We start from the raw sequence: 18595 nt of genomic DNA on the forward strand, positions 1-18595 counted from the left end.
AGCTTGTAGATGGAAGAAAACTTATTGATGCCATTACAGGAACAGCTTCCAACGCAAGTATCAGTGTTACAGTCGTTGACCAATTTCCCCTTCTGGTAGACAAGGCAGATAGAATTCTACACGACATATCAGCTAAAAATATGAAGCTTTCCAGACCATACATTTTAGATGGGCAGCAGAATCAATAGTACTTTGGACAGAGTCAATACTTTGCTGAAGCTGGACTATTCCATTTTCAGTGCAATTATAATCATCATTTCACTATGGTAGAATTCCACAAGCATAAGACTTTCAAGTTTTGGCAGCTCCAGTGAATTGCTATATATCTCCCAAATTCAGGATGAAAGGAACTTTGAATTACCCCGACTGTAGCATATAAGCATTGTAATATGGTCATTCTAAATTCATACACTTACATTCTGTAAAGAGGTTGAGTTACGAAATATGGCCACTATGAAGCTTCTCCACCGCCAGTCACCAAAACAGTAAGACAGCTTTGTAAGTGTATCAGAATGGAGTGTGCAAGGAACCCATAAAAATACCAATATGTAGCATGAAGGTCAAGTATCTCGAGAAAGCTCATAGCTCCAAAAAATCCAAACCCTGCAGAAGACATTAATATATTAATATGCATTGATGCACTCTGCATATAAAAATAAATTTTAGCTCAACATGTTAAAGCATGATAGTTTCAAATCCAATGCTCCTTTTAGAATTGCTGAAGAGTTCCCATCCTGTTGATGAAAACCAGATGGGTAGTAATAGCACTTCTGATAACCAATATGAAAAATGTAATGGACAAGATGGGACATACATGATTTTGTGTGAGATGAAATCATAAGATCAAACGGTGATATGGAGTGTCATAGAAAGATATACAAAAATTGGTACTTATTGACTAGTTACAAGGCATATTTTGGACACAAATGAAATTAACAAACTAAAGTGCCCAAAACCGCTAAATCCAACTTTTTTTACTATTGTGAAATGCAGTAGCATGATTCGATCATATAAGTGTCAGGGAAAGATTACTTAGTTATCAACACAAACATATTGGAATGTCTAAGTCATGTGCAGTTTAAATTCGGGCACCTGCTCAGAAGATAAGCTCTGAAGTTGATTCTGCCATGGTTCCACCATTATCTGTACAGTGATTCGTCTCACCTAACGAAAGTTACAGAGATTAGTTGTGGCACAGCAGGAACCACCTCAGCCATAATTACTTAAATCTTTGGAAGAAGTGCTACATGTGATAGTATTTTTCTGGTCAATAATCAAGACGTTAACCACAAAACTATTACCTGTAGTTGAGTCCATGGCATCCCAAAACTAGTTCTTAATAAGTTTACAATCTAAAATTTAAAATTTGAGGACAATAATTTCCATGGAAACTCTAATGCTCCGCTAATTAACAGGTTATGAGTGTTGGTCTGTTGCATCTGCCGAAATCATACTTGACACTGTTTGCTCATTCTCCAAGTAAGATCATGTTATAAAAAAACTTAGTATGAAGAGATTACCATATTTCATGCTTGTTGGGCCTTGTCTTCTTCTAACAGTAAATGAATAATGGATCTGACCACTTCATTGTTAACAAAAGTTGCCATCTGAAATCAAACATTCAGATCAACTAATTAGAAAATGCAAGTTACAGTATATGGTGTGAATACTATCCTGCATGTACTCTAGCAAGTAGCCATTTGTCCAAAGCATGCACGGATGTGCTATAGACGCTACAGCTGCCTCACATATCCATTTTATCAGTGGGATTTTCTACCTTATATAAAAGAAAAAGGAGAGACCATACCTCAGGCTTTCTTGTCAATTCTTTCAGAACAGCATCAAGTGTTATGCGAAGTTGCTTGAATAAAACAGCAGTCTGTGCAGCAGCAGTTAACCTTAACCATCCATCTATAACAACCACTCCTGCCTGTAAACAAAGCCAATGCCAGTTTCTGTTTCTGAGCATCAATAGGTTCACCATAGCATTTCATGAAATTTATCACAGAAGGTGGTGGTGATTAATGGCTCTTCTGATCTGCAGGGGTGCAAGGGTGGATCGAACAGAGCATCTTCTCCTTAATGAAATCCCCCATTTACATGTATTGTTCACACAAAAGATAATAAAGTTTCTATAAAATAGCTTCTCCTTTTATCTACAAGTGCCAACATGCCAACACCGGGAAATACAGAAAAACTGAATCTTAGTTGAAGAATTACAAAATTAGTATCATGTTAGCTTAAGTGCATACCAATGAAAATTAATCACAATAGTGAATCTTATTCCAGTAGTGGAGTAATAAAAATCTACAAGGGAGTTAAGGAGCCCATGGGCCAAACCAAAGTTCATATACTGGACTTGAAAAAGGTGGGGTTCAAATGTTTTTGCCCACTAGTCTACCATGGGGTGGGGGGGCATACCTGGTGTTGGATTACCATTGATCCACCAAACAGAAGGAGTGAGTAGGGGGAAATGACACTAGTATCACGTAGAAACACCTTACTAGTCTCGACCTGAAAAATAAGGAGTAAATATTATAAGAATATGACTACATGAGAGATTCAGAGCTCGCATTTTTCTTCAGAGATGGTGTGCTCAGTACTTTATTATATGACATGGGTCACCAACACTGAGCACTACTTAAAAAAGAAGTAGGAATCTAAGTAAATAAATTAGTAAATGCAAATTTCTCTGGATCTGTATATTTTGGAAGGAAAGGTACTGGTAACATGTACACTATCTAACACCAAAATCTCATACAAAAACTAACCAAATAGAAGAACATCCACCTTATGAAAAAAATCATGCAAACAGATGACAGTGATACTCTTCCAGTCATGTACAAGTGGAAAACAAACCTTTTCAAGGAACACCAAAAATGGATACTGCGCTGACTTCAAGCTGTGGTTCACAGATGATGGGTGTATATGAACTTCTCGCCTTCCATCGTACCATCGAGGACGGTCCTTGCCAAAAAGAACATCAGATGGCTTTCTGCCACCTAGTGCTCCCGGATCGACACCCTCCAGAGTTGCTGCAACATTAGGGTATAGACCTGCACTTATGACCGACTACGAATGCCACATAAGCATTTTGTAAAAGCAACATGTTAGCATCATATTGAACTTTTAAAAAATAAGCATGATGGGACAATATTATAATTTTGAACAAGCAACAGTACAAGATAATTTTATAAGCATGTCATATCTATTTTAGAGTTTGGTACACATCAATAAACCGCCAAAAAGTGAAACAAAAAAAAGCATGCTATTACCTTAATAACTGAGGGGTAGCAAGCGTATAAGTTGAACGGAAGAGACATATTGGAAAACCAACCCTCAAGATTGTTTTTCCTATTACCATTCATTGGCCTCTGGAAAAGGGTAACATTAATTGACATCAGATGATTGATTTTTTTGTCCATTCAAAGCAGAAACAGGGGATTCCCTGAAGCAATGAGTGAAAATAAGGTGCATGGAACTTACCCTCTTTTCTTTTTGATGTTAATAATTTTCAGTCTCGAGGCGTGAATTTTAACCGTTACTTTCACAATTTTGTAGTGATAAGATAAATTAAGAAAACTAAATTAGTGTGAAGACATATTTTCAATGGATCTGATCGGTGGTGAGTCATCCATCCAATGAAGATTATTTAGTGGCACTTCGCCATGGATTCCACACCATGGTCGCTCAGGAGGGACTTATCCTCATTTATATTGCTCAGCCTGGTGGATCTAGAAGCAGTGAAATGCTGCTGTCTTAATGGGAAGAAGGCCTAACACCACATCGCTGCTCAACACCATTCAGACAGAGGCAAGGCTGTGAGACGTGGGAGCGACTGGCCTACAAGTTTCATCACCAGTGGAGCTTAGTGTTTAGTAGTGTGGCGCGTATTGTGGTTGTATTGGGCTACTTGTAGCCTGGTAATAAGATTTTCTATCTATTAATGTATTGAGAGGCAAAGCTTTTGTGTTTTCTCAACAGCAAAAAAGAATCTATGACATGTTTTTTACACTTCATATCGCTAATCAAGATATTCAGATAGACCGAAATGATGGTCAAATTCTAGAAAGTTTGATTGAACGTATTATGAACATCCAATAAAAAAGAAAAAGGAGGGGGTGACAACTGAGAACGCATGTACATGTATATATATCAGCATATGGCACAAATCGATTTTTTCTCAGCTTTCCTCGATTTTCTTCCGATCAATCTTCCGTTGATCGATTTCCCCTATCTGTAAACAGTTTGCCACCACGATTCATACCAAGTTCTCCACCCCTATTCGTGTCTTTCTCGTCAATTTTGCTGGTGACTATATCTCTACCTCTAATGGCTTCTTTATATCCAAAGAGAAGTACTCTACATCCAGGATCTTCTTGCTCATGTTCCTCTTGCTGATGAGCGAACTGTTGGGACTCCAATGGAGCTCAATGTCCACCTCCGGGCTACTGATGGCGAACCTCTTTCTGTCTCGACTTGCTATACTTTTCTTGGTGTGAGTCTTGTCTATCTAGTTCACACTCATCCAGATTAGTGTTGAAAAAATCGCTGAATCAACGATTAACTGGCCCATAAAAAAGGTGCTCAATGAGCAAGTCGAATTCAATGTGATCGGTAGATTCACGATTAATCTATCTGACAACCCAATTAATTAGTAGATTCACGATTAGTGGGTCAAATTTCGAGCTCAAGTCACTCTCAGCCACTAACTGCCCAAATCAACTAGTGTTGGGGGCTCCCCGCTTGATTCCATCACCGTTGTCTAGTTTCTTCCACCGACGAACAAATCTTGCCCGCGGGAACAGCTTTGTGATTTCAGTACACAATTTGTAACCAGATACAAGGATAAAATGATGCAACACGCTAGGAAATTTAAGTAAAGAATTATCAGGTTACTTTTAATTTATGGACCACTGATGCAATTCTGGAAGACATACCAGACTATCCTTAGGAAGATCCACAAGTCCGATGTCTGCTAACAATGACCCATACTGTAGACGCATGTCCCTGGTAAAAAATGACATTAGATGGTTTTCAATTGATGGCTGTTTCATAATTTTACTGTAAAAATGAAGAAAGTTGCACAGTGAAGTTTGTCAGCAGTAATTGCTCAATTCACACTATATTACAATATAAACAATTTGGAAGAAGGCGAGAATAAAAACAGGTTAACAGTTGCTTTTATAAAGGATAGCTGCAAGTTACCCCCACCAATACTTGAGTTTTGCTTCTTTTTTTTGAGCTCAACTGTAGTGGAGGCCCCCACAGTAAATTTTATTAGTAGAGAAAAACATGTACAAGATGGAAGAAGGAATGTACAAAAGGGCTTTCGCCCAGGGCGTAGCCCAAAGCAGCTACAGAGTGTCTAGCCAAGCTGTAAGGGGAGATTTCAGATCGTCCTTCATTCTGTAAGAAAGAATGAAGATGTCCCTTTTTAAAAAAAGACCAATTTCTAATTGAAGGTGCTACATTATCAACAACGAGAGCGTTCCTATGCTTCCAAATATTCCAACAAGCCTTGGCAAACGCTTCGAAGAAAAACTTGAGTTTTGCTAGGTTCCACCTAAATCCAAAACTGGCATCGCAACGGAACACATGTCGTATTAAGATGATTGTGGGATTGCATATGTGATGGCGATAAAATGAGAAAATTAACTTATTTGGGCAATTATGCTTTTGTATTTTATCCCCCAAAAAAAGGTGGTAGTGGGTGGTTCTTTTAATTAATAACCAGAATCTCAATCTAGCATCTGAGGATTAAAAACTGTAAGGAATCCAACCTGATCATATGCATCACTGTACTGTTCAAGTAGAATGAACGGCAAAACTGATGAGCAGATCTAGCTCCATGCTGCGATTCAAAATCATCTTATTAGAATTCCTTATAGCTGTAACTCCTTTTAGTGTTCAGTACGTACATCACCAACCATGCCAATTGCAAATTCAGATGGTGGTAACTTCTAAGCATGCATACAAGTCTCAAATGATGAAAATTGTATTCCGTCACAAAAGGAAACAGCTACCTCTTGCAATATCCGGGACCACTTGTTGTATGCAATAACCATTAACAAATGATCTGATTGTTTGTTATCTACTACAGAAGTAGACCCGTCAAGGTTTTCATTCAACAATGCAGCTTTTGCTTTCTCTACGTTTTGCTTCTGTGTTACAAAGTGACAAAATGTCAGGGCATATCCAGATCACAAAAACAATTGGTCATGACATGTACATAATACCTCATCCTTTGGAGAGATGAAAGGAGATTTATAACTCAGAAAAGCAGCAACAGAAAGAACTGGTGATAAGCAACCAAAGATAGCCCCATAGAGCATCATCTGCAGTATAACCGGCATAATTAATCAGAACATTAAAACATGTAAGAAAAGGGTCAATAGCAACGATAAAAATAACAAAAAGTATTTTGAACAGACATTTATTTTATGAAACCTTGGAGGTGCTCAAAGGGCCATTAGATACAAGAACAATGTGGCAAAACTCGTACATCCGCAAGGTATGAATGGCACAATACATATGAAGACAAATCAATCTAAATTCATCCACAGTAGCCACTAGTACAGAAAAGGAAGGGCAAAGGGGACGCAACATGCAATAATTCCAAGCTGCATGAAGAGCGTAATATATAGGGCCAGTCCACTGAATTTCTTTTCCATCTTCCCTTGAAAGTAAAATACGCCTCCAGGGTGGAACCAGAAGGATTATGTGAGTACTGAGTAGGCAGTGTAGTAAAGACTCATGGCTGTTACTGAGGAAGGGGAAGTCAAAGGGTTTCAAATTTAACATAGAGACCTTTGCATGTACAAAAGGATAAGATTACAAATAAGATGGTCACATCTTTCCTCACGTGCAGTACTAACAAGAACAATCAACATTACGACAAATGGTGAGATTATCTTATGGTAGCCAGCACAGATGAGATGCTAATTAGCTAAGGTATACGACAGTCTACCAAGTTACTTAGCTGAAACTGTGCATCAAATAATTACTCCCTTCGTTCCAAAATACATGATGCCTTAGATATGGGTAGTACCCACAATGCAACTCCGACCGCTATTCCTTATATGACTATCTTAGAACAAAATTATAAATTACAAGATTATAAGATATTTTTCATCAAAATTTTCATTTGCTAATGAGGTTAAAGTTCGACTGCACGCTTTCTAGAAACTCGTCTATTTTGGAAAGCCAGGAGTACTACATATAATACATGCACGAGTAAAATATATTCTAGCCTCACCTTGCCAATCAAAACATCAACAGGCAATTTTGCTAAATGATAGCCAAGAGGTGATAAGTCCTCGTGCCCTTCAAAGGCTCCAACCTAGTGAAGACAACAAAAGGAGATAATAAAGTTTGATGATGACTACAAACGAAATGTGAATATCGGTCTACTTATTATGCTAAGCACACTGCATACGCGTGCAATAGGTTTACATGGTAGAAAGAACCTTATATAACAAGTCAATTGCAGAAATGATGGCTTCTTCTTTTGGGGGCTCTACAGCCTGCAAAATTATGAGATGAAATGTGAGCACTCTACAGCAAAGCCAAACGTATATAGCTATCTATAAGTAGCTGACAAAACTGCATAACAGATAACAGTACGGAAAGAGATCCAGAAGATCCAGTCTCTCATGCTGTTACAGAAAACTTGCAAGGTAGCATGGATGTGACTCACCCCCCTCCCTAGTCACTCACCGAACACACAAAAGATGGTAAAAGAGAGGGGGGCTAAATTTACCTTTAGCAGGAATGATTTTATGTCACCCAGATGGAGTGATTTTATTTGTAAACACAGCTCAGTCAATGGCATCCGCAGCATCTCGGGCACCTTACAGTTACAAGCAAAGTAGAAAGAAATATCAATGCAGAATGATTACATAAGTAATCTAGGATAATTGAGATTGTCGTTGGCAATAGTACTAATGCAAATATAGCCCACTTGTGTCAAGATAATACTCCCTCCGTTACTAAAAAAGCTGCTCCACTTTGTCTAGATACGGACATACATAGACATATTTTAGTTATAGATACATCCGTATCTAGAAAAAGTTGTGCAGCTTTTTTTTAGATGGATGGAGTACATGTTTTGCAGATATTGAATACAGACTCTCTTGAGCAGAATTTGGATTTCTAAGTGCTTCTTTTAACTGCAGGTGGATTGTTGGGACCAAGATAGCAAGTGGGGAAAAGTGGAAGGTTTTTATGAGACATGATCACCAAACAAGGAATAGCAGAAAAGTTCATTAAACCCTAGAGAATCTGACTGATGTATAGAAGTAAAGGTTATTTTTAAAATATAAAGGAAGTGCCATGCAATTACCTGAAATGGCCGCATCAATTTTTCAAAACGGTGGTGAGTATACAAGCAGAAACACAACCCAGGCCTCACACGACCAGCCCGTCCGCGTCTCTGTTTTGCATTAGCACGAGAAATCCAATCTTCTACTATGCTCGACATTTTCTGCAAAATTATACGACAGAACAGTTAGAAGTGTCATTTGCTTGAAATATTATGTCTCTTATGACACCGTTACATGATACTGTTTATTGAGATTTCATTAGGTCAAATCATGCATTAAAAAGAAACTATGATGAGAACACAACAAGATTTAAACTGCCTAACAGGCATTGTTGTGTTCCACACATGAGTGTTCTTTAGATCACATGCACAATACTGGCTACTGTGGGAATCATGGACTACAAGTTCAAATCACGGGCTTAACACAATGTGACCTTAAATGATGCACATATGTGTTCCTTACTTCATTTGTTTATTTTTCTACGATGGAATTATTCTAACTACTGTTAAAAGGTACTTCACTCAGAAACTAATGGCCACTGATTCAGATAAACAATTAAATCACCATCTGCTAGTCCAACAAGCATCACAATAACTAGATTGTTGTAAAGATAACCGTAGACTAATAATAAATATGCAACAGCTTTATACCCAGCAGGTAATAAGCCTCGGTGAGTGAGTGATGAAGGGACCTGAGGAGAATCTTTATGGCAATACTATGTAAGAGAACCCCACAAGTGTTTTTTCCAAGGTTTACTGAAGGACAAAGACCAAAAGGATTATAACCCATAAGATCGTAGATCCTACAAAGAATAAGTAAAACTATGCCAACCACAAACACAAGTTCAGAAAGCATAACTTTTCCCAGGTGCCTTCTCAGCACATCTAAAGTGCACTATACAGTTAATAAGATTAAATAAAAAAATCTTGTGGAAGGATGATGCAAATGTAATATATGTACTTTGTTCAATTTAAAGTAACTCTAGAGAGAAATGTAACCTTCTGTGGATTATAACGATTCTCTTTGTGCTTTCCAGTATCAACTACATATACAACATCATCAATTGTAATGCTGGTCTCTGCTATGTCTGTGGCAAGAATAACCTGCAATACTATGTCGTAAGTATTAAGTAACCAAGTGCTTGCTGGATTTAAAGAGACAGAGTCCTGACCTTGCGAATGTTCTCTGGTGGAGACTGGAACACCTTCCTTTGATCAGTGGGTGAAAGCATTGAATGCAAAGGAAGGATCCAATCAGATGATGCCCCTTTAAATCTAACTGAAGCAGATAATCTATCAATCAGCATTTCAATCTCTGCAACTCCCTGTAGTACCACCAATGACAAATGGATGTTCCATATGATAGGAAACGAGAAATCTATGTATTTGAAAGCAAAGCATTAAGCTGACATTATGCCTTGAACTTACAGGAAGAAAAACTAGAACAGCGCCTGTTGGGCAGCTCTCATCAATATAGCATATTAAATCTTCCAGCAGATCAAAATCAATGGCATCTTCGTTTAAGCGTTTCTGAGTTTGCAATAGAAAATTTTCAGTTAGAACTGAAACATATTTTTAAAAAGGTGCAATTTTATTGTCCAGAGCACAAACTCACTAGATTTTGGTTGGTCCTTTCACTGTATGACTGATAGCAGTCGAAGGTATAATGAGGATTAACATAATTTTCAGAAAGCGTGGACTCATCCCCCCATGAGGATAAGACAAGGTTCTTCATTCCTCTCCGGTTATTCACTGAGCTACTAGCATGCTTCCACTGGAGCAAGATGAAAAATGATCAGGCATTAGTTTAGCACACATTGATAACAGACAATGAAACACAAGTATCAGGCATATAAACTTGTGCACTGGTTGGCTTTGAGGATTTCAAGGTGCGGATACTAGGCATATGACTAACTGTGTACCATAAGAATTAAGCATATATACAACACAATTCAAATTTTCAAGTTTCAAACAGGGAATGCTAGCACAGGTGGGAGCCTATCATATCCATGGATGTTGAGTTCATAATACATGGAAAATAAGTTGCATGGCATCCATGAGTCTTTAAAACAACAGTAATCAAACACAGAAGATCTAGAAAAACATACCAACACGGAAAAAAAAAAAACTTAAGACATGTTCTGAGCTAATAATCTCATATAATGATATAATGGGGATACATACATGATATAGTATATGACGGAAAAAGGGCACATTTACAAGAAATAGTAATTGAGACAGAGCAGCAATAGTCAAATGGCTCCAATGGTTGATAGATATGAAATGAGCAAATGCAAACCTTTTCTCCATGATGTGCGAAGTATGCTCCTGATGCAGGAGAATCCAAAGCAAGACAGTACTCCATTTTCTCATAAACATCTTCAAGGAAGTGAGTTGACACTGGGTGTGTTCTTCCTTCAACAGTAATCACAGGGCAATCTCCAAAGTATCGTGCAAACAGGCTTGAATCAACAGTTGCAGACCTGCAGTTAAAGAACGCAGAAACATACACATGAATCTCAAAATAATCGATGCAACAAACTGCAAGTGTGAAAAGACATGATGAAAGAAATAACAAATAAGGGAATGAACATTACATGAGAATAACTTTCAGCTTTCTTCCTGGTTGATTGGAGCGTTTTTCAACAAGACTCTTAAGAACAATAAGCAAGAAGTCACTCTGAAAGGGACAAATCAGGATTTATCATGCACTTTATCTAAAATAGGAACAAACAAGAGATACTGTAGCACACACAAAATAAAGACAGGTACATACCAAAATAGTACGCTCGTGTACTTCATCTACTACAACATGTGTAACATCACTTAAGTCTTTGTTTCCCTGAAATATGTGATGTGTGAGAAAGCATTCTTAGCAACTATTAGGAAGTGAGAGACAAAAAAATACAGAAAAATGCAGTATTATTTTTATTAGCTCAACCAGGAAGCCTCAAAAATAGGGTCAACATCTAACAAAATTGACAGACCAAATGATAAAACAGAACAACATAAGTAACAGGATGTTATCATGTTACTTTGGCATGTGATCAAATCATTACATGAAGCCTAAATAATGCATATGAGGGCATTACTTACAGATAACTTTCTAAGAAGGATACCAGTTGTACAGAACAGAAGCTTTGTCCTCTCGTTCCTAAAACAGTCGAAAGAATCAAATTGTTACAAAGAAATCTACAAAACATCATGGAGACTTATAATAACTTTGTAAGTATAACATATGCATATGAGAAAGAAAGAAGCACCGAGCACTGTCGAGACGAACTTGATATCCAACCAGGGAATCTCTGGAGCCAGGTGAAGATTCACACCTTTCATCAGAAACTCTTTCTGCTACTGAAATGGCCTATAAGTAAGTAGGCATATCCAAGTTATATGCAACAATCTAGGTCTGTTCGATCAAAGAGAAGATATGGATGATCATCTCTGGTAACACCAGGATTGGTACTTTACAAACAAATAGAAAGGGCAATTACCCAACCAAATGATCTCATAATAATGCAGCATTATTATGACGTATGGTAACAACATGGTTGGTGTGGTTTTTCATGAATAACACACACATTTTTTCGTACACCATAACTATAGCATAGCCTTATTATGCTGCACTGAAAGAAAGGGGAAATGTAAGTTCTGAACTGTAATTATACCGCAATCCTCCGTGGTTGTGTGCAAACGATATTGCAATTACCACCAAGCTCAGACTCAATCATATCATCCAGAATAAACTGTGGCACCTGCAAGTAGATGACAAATAATCATGTGAGCATGCTTCTGGAAATATCCAAATTAACAGTCCAAGCTGGTAATTGGTGTGTCTCGTATTCATTAAAATATATTTCAATGTCTTCGTACATGTAAATTATGAAAGTTGTATTGAAAGGGATAGATGTATATATCACAAGGTTACTTCGTTGACATGTTTAATGGTGAAAATGAATCACTAAAGGACTAAGATCTTAACTATGTGTCTATGTCTGTATTATGAGGATAGCACTTTGTGCCAAATCTGCCAAGCATGAACCCCATATGGCTTGTTCCACCAGAGTAGTCAAGTCCATCAGAACAAAATCAGGTCGAAACTATCAACTTTTGAAAGGGAAAACCAAACATACAGCATTTAACAAATTTGGCGAGCAAGTGAGAACTTACCAAACATACAGCATTTAACAAATTTGGCGAGCAAGTGAGAATTTCAGATTCACATAGTTTTATAACCAAGGTATTGCAAACCACAAATACCACCACAATGTGTGATGGCAAGAATGCTTGTGTGGTAAAAATTTGGATGTTTCCCTTGCTTCACCCGTAACTAAGATATTCTTTTTCTAAGAACTAAATAAATAACTGTAATGAATCATCTATGTGAATTCCCCTGAAAGGAGAAAGTATGGCTGTGTGGTATGATTTACCCTATCACATGGAATGGCTATCTTGCAATACCATTGGCACCAAAGAAAGAAAACAATAAAACAGAAATAATCTCAGAAAATATATGAACTTGGATGAAAAGGTAGCACAGGTACCTGAGTTGTTTTCCCACATCCAGTTTCTCCACTAACAACGATTACATCATTCTCTTTCAATAACTGTAGGAAATGTTTTTTCAGTCTAGCGATTGGTAGAGAAGCTCTTGCTTCCAGCATTTTCTGAATTCAAGGTGAACAGAAGAATTGTTAGAACAGAGACCACAATGAAAGTTTGGAGAATACTTGTAGTACAATGTAGCATGCACTGATACCAGATAGTTGGGGAGCTTCCTTTTCTGTTCCAACTGTTTTCTCAAAGCTATGCTCTCTGCGTGCTCTGATGGTCTCGATCCTAATTACAGGAAGGCCACATTATATATCCTGACAGAACTAATAGCTACACACATACAAGAAGGAAAATTACGTGATAAAGGTTTATAGTTAAACTAATAGCTACACACATACACGAAGGGAAATTACAAGAATACAAGATAGATTGTATTCATCGTTGATCCATTCCAATTGCAAATGAAGAGTGGGATACAGTAGCAATATCACAGATTCACAGTACAAAAATAATGTTAAATAAATAGAAGGCCTGCATACTGGAAGCGAGATAGGCAATCCTGGATATAATATGGTTCCCTCGAAAAGTACCACAGGAACAGATTCGATATAGAAGCTATCATATTGGTAACGGAAAAATCTACCACCGTCCACCAATGACACAATAGGAGGTCTTAAAAGGAGGAAAACAACAACCATCCACAGTCATCAATGCTTGTGATGTCATTCAGAAGAATAGTTCAAAATAAATACTGGAATGACGATGACCTTATTAAAAGAAATACCTCCATGATTTGTCTCTTTCTTCTCATATATAGAATTGTTTTCCTCGTGCCGAGAGTCAATTAATACACTGCCATCAGGAGCGTCTCTTCTTTGGTGTGGAAGAGTATTATGTGTCTCCATATCTAATAACATATCCACAAACCCAGCTCTTCGACTATCCTCGGTATCCAGCACACGTGATGTTGATGACAATTCTAGTTCACCTATTTTTCAAAACATGTAATATAGCCCAAACGAACTATAGTTCATCAAATAAAAATGCATGATCAAATTGCTCTAACCTTCTTGCCATCTTAAAACAAGTGAAGAATATGGTTCAATAAGCAATTGACGTAGTGGAAGATCAGCAAACAATTGATATAGAGCAAAAGTCGCCACTCTACTTTGTGCTTCCTGGTGACAAAATCAGCAGATGTTTACTATTACCATTCCTGACAAGGAACAAGGCTATTTATTTTCAGGTGCTATCGAATAGCATCTCCTGTAGCTCATGAGTGTGACATCAACAATTATCATGGAAATAGCATGAACATATTGGAAGAAATATATCAGAATAATCTATTGAATTTGAAATGGATTACTTTTCAAGAAACATTATGAATATTTTACGATTACTAAACACTAACCTGTACAGATACATATTCCTCGTCTTGCTCCGGTAACTCGATTTTTGTCAAGCCTCCCGCCTTCCGACTTTTACCACGACCAGTAGAGCCACGTAATACATTAACAGCATATATAAACTTACCATCTTTTTCTGATGTTTTACTATACTTCGGTGCTTCCCAACCAAGTTTCTGACAGAACTTCTGTAGAATAGCTTTTGGCATTTTACCAGAATCTCCCTATAGAACACCAAAAATAATGAAACAGTTAGACACAAATGCATAACAGGACAAAACAACAATAAAATAGCTTTGGCAGTTGATAAACTATCTGGGTTTCTTTGATTTGCAGGATTCAGAAAACCTAGGGTTTTAATGTCTGACATCCTGTATCCTACAGGGTTGAAAGGATGTTTGATCACACTCTGCATAGGAAAGACATAGGAATCATTCCGATAGGTTTGAGGAAATGAAAATTTTCCTCTCAGAGGAAATATCCTATGTATTGCAACCCTGAGAATCAAACAAACGACCTAGGAAAATTCCTAAGGATTACAGTCCCCAAAGAAATCCTTCAAACAAAGAGGCCCTTAAAATGTTTCAGATTTGAAAGATGTGTCCGTTGCTCAAATAAGAAATATCCTGTGGTAATAATGAACTGTTGGGCCTCATTGGAAAATTGCAAGAGACCGTTGACAGATAATACGCCCAACTTCAGTCTTAATTCACAGGAAAAAAAAAACTGATAAGAGATCCCTTACAATTTGTATCAGAAAATTTAACTTATGCACTTAGCTGCCCTACTCGATGTGTTTTCCTCCCATATATCCTTTGAATGCTTTTGGCAATCCTCCTGTCACAGCCCTTCCCTAAGATACATCGCAAAAATACTAAGGCCTTGTTTCGAACATGGGGATCATATCATTTCCTGCAACACTACTGAGTCACATGGGCCTTTTTTATCTATATGGCGAACCTCCAATAGCAATATAATTATAAAAATGTAGCTTACTGGCAAGCTATGCTGGACCAGGTATTTGCTTTCATTCTACAGCTGCATTATGCATTTGGTGCATGAATTTGTGCAAGCAGAATGTAAGACATGAGAGGAGGAATGGAGGTAAGCAGGGGATCTTGTGTAAAGTTGCATGGGAGATAGTACTATAGCAGCCTCTCGCCGCCATCACCACATGAACCTTAGATTAATATCCAGCAGACGATATTAAGGAGTAAGGAATCATTTATATGGCGAGGTATGAGGGATATGTGCTCTTGTCAGTTATCACTGTAACTACAAAAATCTAACTTTAATCTTGATGAATGAATGGTAAAGCTGTTGCAGTGTACTGTGTACTACAGCATTTAACACCCAGAGCATGGGCCCATGGAGCAGGAAAGGGTTCACTGACTTTCCTACTCAAAATTGGAAGGCCCAATCAACCTTAGAGAAGCAAAGAGGTGAAACCAACTGTATTTGGCAGGACATATCCAGCTCCAGCCTAGAAGTCCGGAGCCAAGCCAGGCAGAACAGCCCCAATACTATAAATATGAAAAGAAGCAATATAATAATCACACTAAGAAGCAACAGCAGATGATTCCTTCGCATAAAGATAGTGTATGAGCGCATGACCTTTTTCCATATATCATCTATGTTTCCAAGAAGATGGCCATAACCGTCATGTGATAATTTCTCTATTTTTTGCTGTTTCAAGATTTCTGGAGCCACCTCCTCCCAAGTAGACGAGTCTTCAAAAAACAAGTTATCAAGCTCAACTTCTTCTTCTTCTGCCTCCTTAGTGCAAGTTTCGCCAACATCTTTAGGAATTTCAGTTTGTAAATTGGATCCTTCATCAATATGGACAAGACTGTCAGATACGTTCCCACTTGCACCCAAGCCAACCTGACAACCCTCGACGTTCACAGTTTCTGAATCAGGAACCACATTTTGGCTTATATGTTCCTCTGTGTTTCCATTTTTGGACTTCTCTTTTTTACCTGGAAACAAACATTCATAAGATAGAACTCCATAGACAATAAAAACTTTGGAAACTTTAAAGAGAAATGTAATAACTACTTGAGAATAGAAAAAAAAATCGATACAGCTTCATATCAATATTATTATTATTACAACTGTTGAACATACCCTTTTTCTTTCGCCTACTTGGCTTTGTTTCAGTAACTTCAAAACTTGCTGCATAGTGATCTTCCCATGTGGATGAATCAAGAGAATTTGCTTCCTCCTCCTAACATCAACGGCAGAGAATGGAACAAATATACAGTGAAATAGGATATTAAACAAGGGAAGAAAGAAAGAATATGAGAGAGCAATAAATACATAATGTTAAAAAACTTAGGCTGGAAGATGGATCAACAGGCAAAAAATGGTTCAACACATAGTGCATCAATAAGCATTACAGATTTACAGCATTAGAAGTTATGTATTCCCTCCATTCACTAATGTAAGACCTTTTAGCTTTTTCCGTATATGCATGTATCTAGACGTGTTTTGTGTGTAGGTTCACTCATTTTGGCCTGTATCTAGTCCACTTTTAAATATCTAAAAAGTCTTACATTAGTGAACAGAGGAGGTACATTTATGAATCAGCATTGTTGTCTAGATTAGTCTATTCTCTAAAAAGAAAGGTGTAAAACTTTACAATCTTTAAGGACTATAATATGCAGAAATAACACTAGTAGATTTTGCAATATAAATACTTTGTATTATGTTTACTAGCATATAATGTGAAAATTAACAGTCAAAGATAACTATATCAGGCTTAAAATAACATCTTGCACTCAGTAACGGAGAGAGTAGTTAACAGACGGTGAAACATATGTAATCATGGGCTACAGACAAGCTTAAATTGGTGTGAAGAGGGTCCTATAGGATTAGTTACTATCTTGTAAAATTAATTTGCTGTTCAAACAACGAAAAATGATTTTTAGAAAGTGGCTCAAATTAGCAAAAGATGCCAGCGAAATGAAAGGATTTTTCTAAAATCTAGATTGCGTGGACTGTAGAGGCACCAAATCTCAAAGATTGTTCAGTGTAACTCAAGAAAATACAAAAGAACAAGATATCATTTCAGAGAAAAACCAAAGTAGCCTGAGGAACTTAAGAGATAAATGGAAACAACGTATGATTAATGAGCTCCACCGTTTATTAAAAGAAAGAGTATAAAGAATTGATGCAGTAAGTCGCGTGTCTGCGCATCTATACCTCCTCTTGCTGTTCCATGTACTGCAGTATCCATGCAGCTTGCGATGACCGCCCACCATCCAATTTGACATCCTCTTCTTGCCGTCTCGCGATTTTAATTTCCAGCCCCTCGGTGCTGCCCTTTGCCTCCACGGGCTCACGGCTCTGTGGCACCCAATTGTCCTTCGCTGCTGATACTACCTTAACTGAACCCTCTGTCCCTACGGAGGCACACAAAAGTAATTAACACACGGTTTAGGCATGGCAAACTAACACCACTAGGTCCAACATGTCTCAATGGAAGCACAATAAGTAAAGCATCACCCCTAGCGAGCAGAGTTTGTAGGTGTACGCAGGCATACAAAACACAAAATGTAGATAAGTGCAAACACACATGCTCCAGCCCATATGGTATTCAGTAAGCATAGGCTGAATAACAATGCAGGGAAACGGACGGGTGTGTGCACTAAACCCTAAACCCTCCAATCCAGTACCTGCACGAGAAGTGGAGGTGGCAGCGCTGGCGAACTTGAGGGGGAGCTCGTCGCCGGGCAGATTGAAGCACAGCCAGTCCAACGCCGACTCAAACGTCGCCGTATCCTACCCAATAAACAAAAATCCATCAGCACAAGCAGCCAATTCAATAGGGCACGACGGCGTTCGGCGTGTTTGTGGGGGAGTACGAACTGGTATGGCGGAGAGGGCCTGCTCGATTTGCGGGGAGGTGAAGCCCTCGAGGGCCAGCTTGTCGTAGACGCCGCGCAGCCGCCGCCCCTTCTGCTCCCTCGATTCCGAGCGCGCCGCGGGGCCATCTACGGACGCGGGGGAGGGGGCGGTGGCCGTGGAGGAGTCGAGGAGGAGGCGGCGCAGGCGGCGCTCGTTCTCCGACGAGATCTCGAGGCGCGGCGCGGCGGATGAGGCGGCGGAGGTGGAGGAGGACGCGGAGGGTTTGGGCTTCTGCTTCTGCTTCGAGGCTGGCTGCTTCTTCTTAGGCGCCATTTGGCCTCGCTGGGTTCGGGCGGTGTATCGTCTCCGGCGACGGCGTGCTGGGCGACGGAGTTCCTGAATAGCGGGACACCTGACGGAGGCTAGTGGGGGATATCGAACCCTTCGAGCAAATAAGCCCAAT

General features: G+C 38.6%; 1 protein-coding gene across 5 annotated transcripts; it reads right to left on the reverse strand.

Annotated features, from left to right (window-relative positions):
• Positions 1-209: 209 nt before the first annotated feature.
• On the reverse strand, positions 210-18584 carry LOC127334871 (DExH-box ATP-dependent RNA helicase DExH7, chloroplastic). Of its 5 annotated transcripts, XM_051361411.2 has the most exons (36): positions 18154-18583; positions 17961-18066; positions 17488-17687; positions 16411-16510; positions 15898-16262; positions 14289-14507; positions 13944-14055; positions 13662-13865; positions 13083-13162; positions 12868-12990; positions 11992-12078; positions 11587-11687; positions 11420-11477; positions 11100-11165; positions 10921-11003; positions 10623-10806; positions 9939-10097; positions 9752-9853; positions 9496-9648; positions 9323-9427; positions 8345-8485; positions 7763-7852; positions 7470-7526; positions 7259-7342; positions 6240-6338; positions 6027-6164; positions 5784-5854; positions 4941-5010; positions 3276-3374; positions 2860-3072; positions 2422-2514; positions 1808-1930; positions 1521-1607; positions 1093-1164; positions 417-603; positions 210-318 (listed from the first exon to the last, which is right to left on the reverse strand). In XM_051361411.2, the coding sequence occupies exons 1-33, from the start codon at positions 18463-18465 to the stop codon at positions 1527-1529; spliced, it is 4278 nt and encodes a 1425-aa protein (XP_051217371.1). In that variant the 5' UTR covers positions 18466-18583; the 3' UTR covers positions 210-318; positions 417-603; positions 1093-1164; positions 1521-1526. The 5 variants fall into 5 exon arrangements, with proteins under 5 accessions (XP_051217371.1, XP_051217369.1, XP_051217370.1 ...); XM_051361409.2 differs by having other exon boundaries at positions 210-603; XM_051361410.2 differs by lacking the exon at positions 210-318 and having other exon boundaries at positions 596-734.
• Between the last annotated feature and the right edge of the window lie 11 nt (positions 18585-18595).

Source organism: Lolium perenne, chromosome 2, assembly GCF_019359855.2.
Source record: "Lolium perenne isolate Kyuss_39 chromosome 2, Kyuss_2.0, whole genome shotgun sequence".
NCBI classification, from domain to species: Eukaryota; Viridiplantae; Streptophyta; class Magnoliopsida; order Poales; family Poaceae; genus Lolium; species Lolium perenne.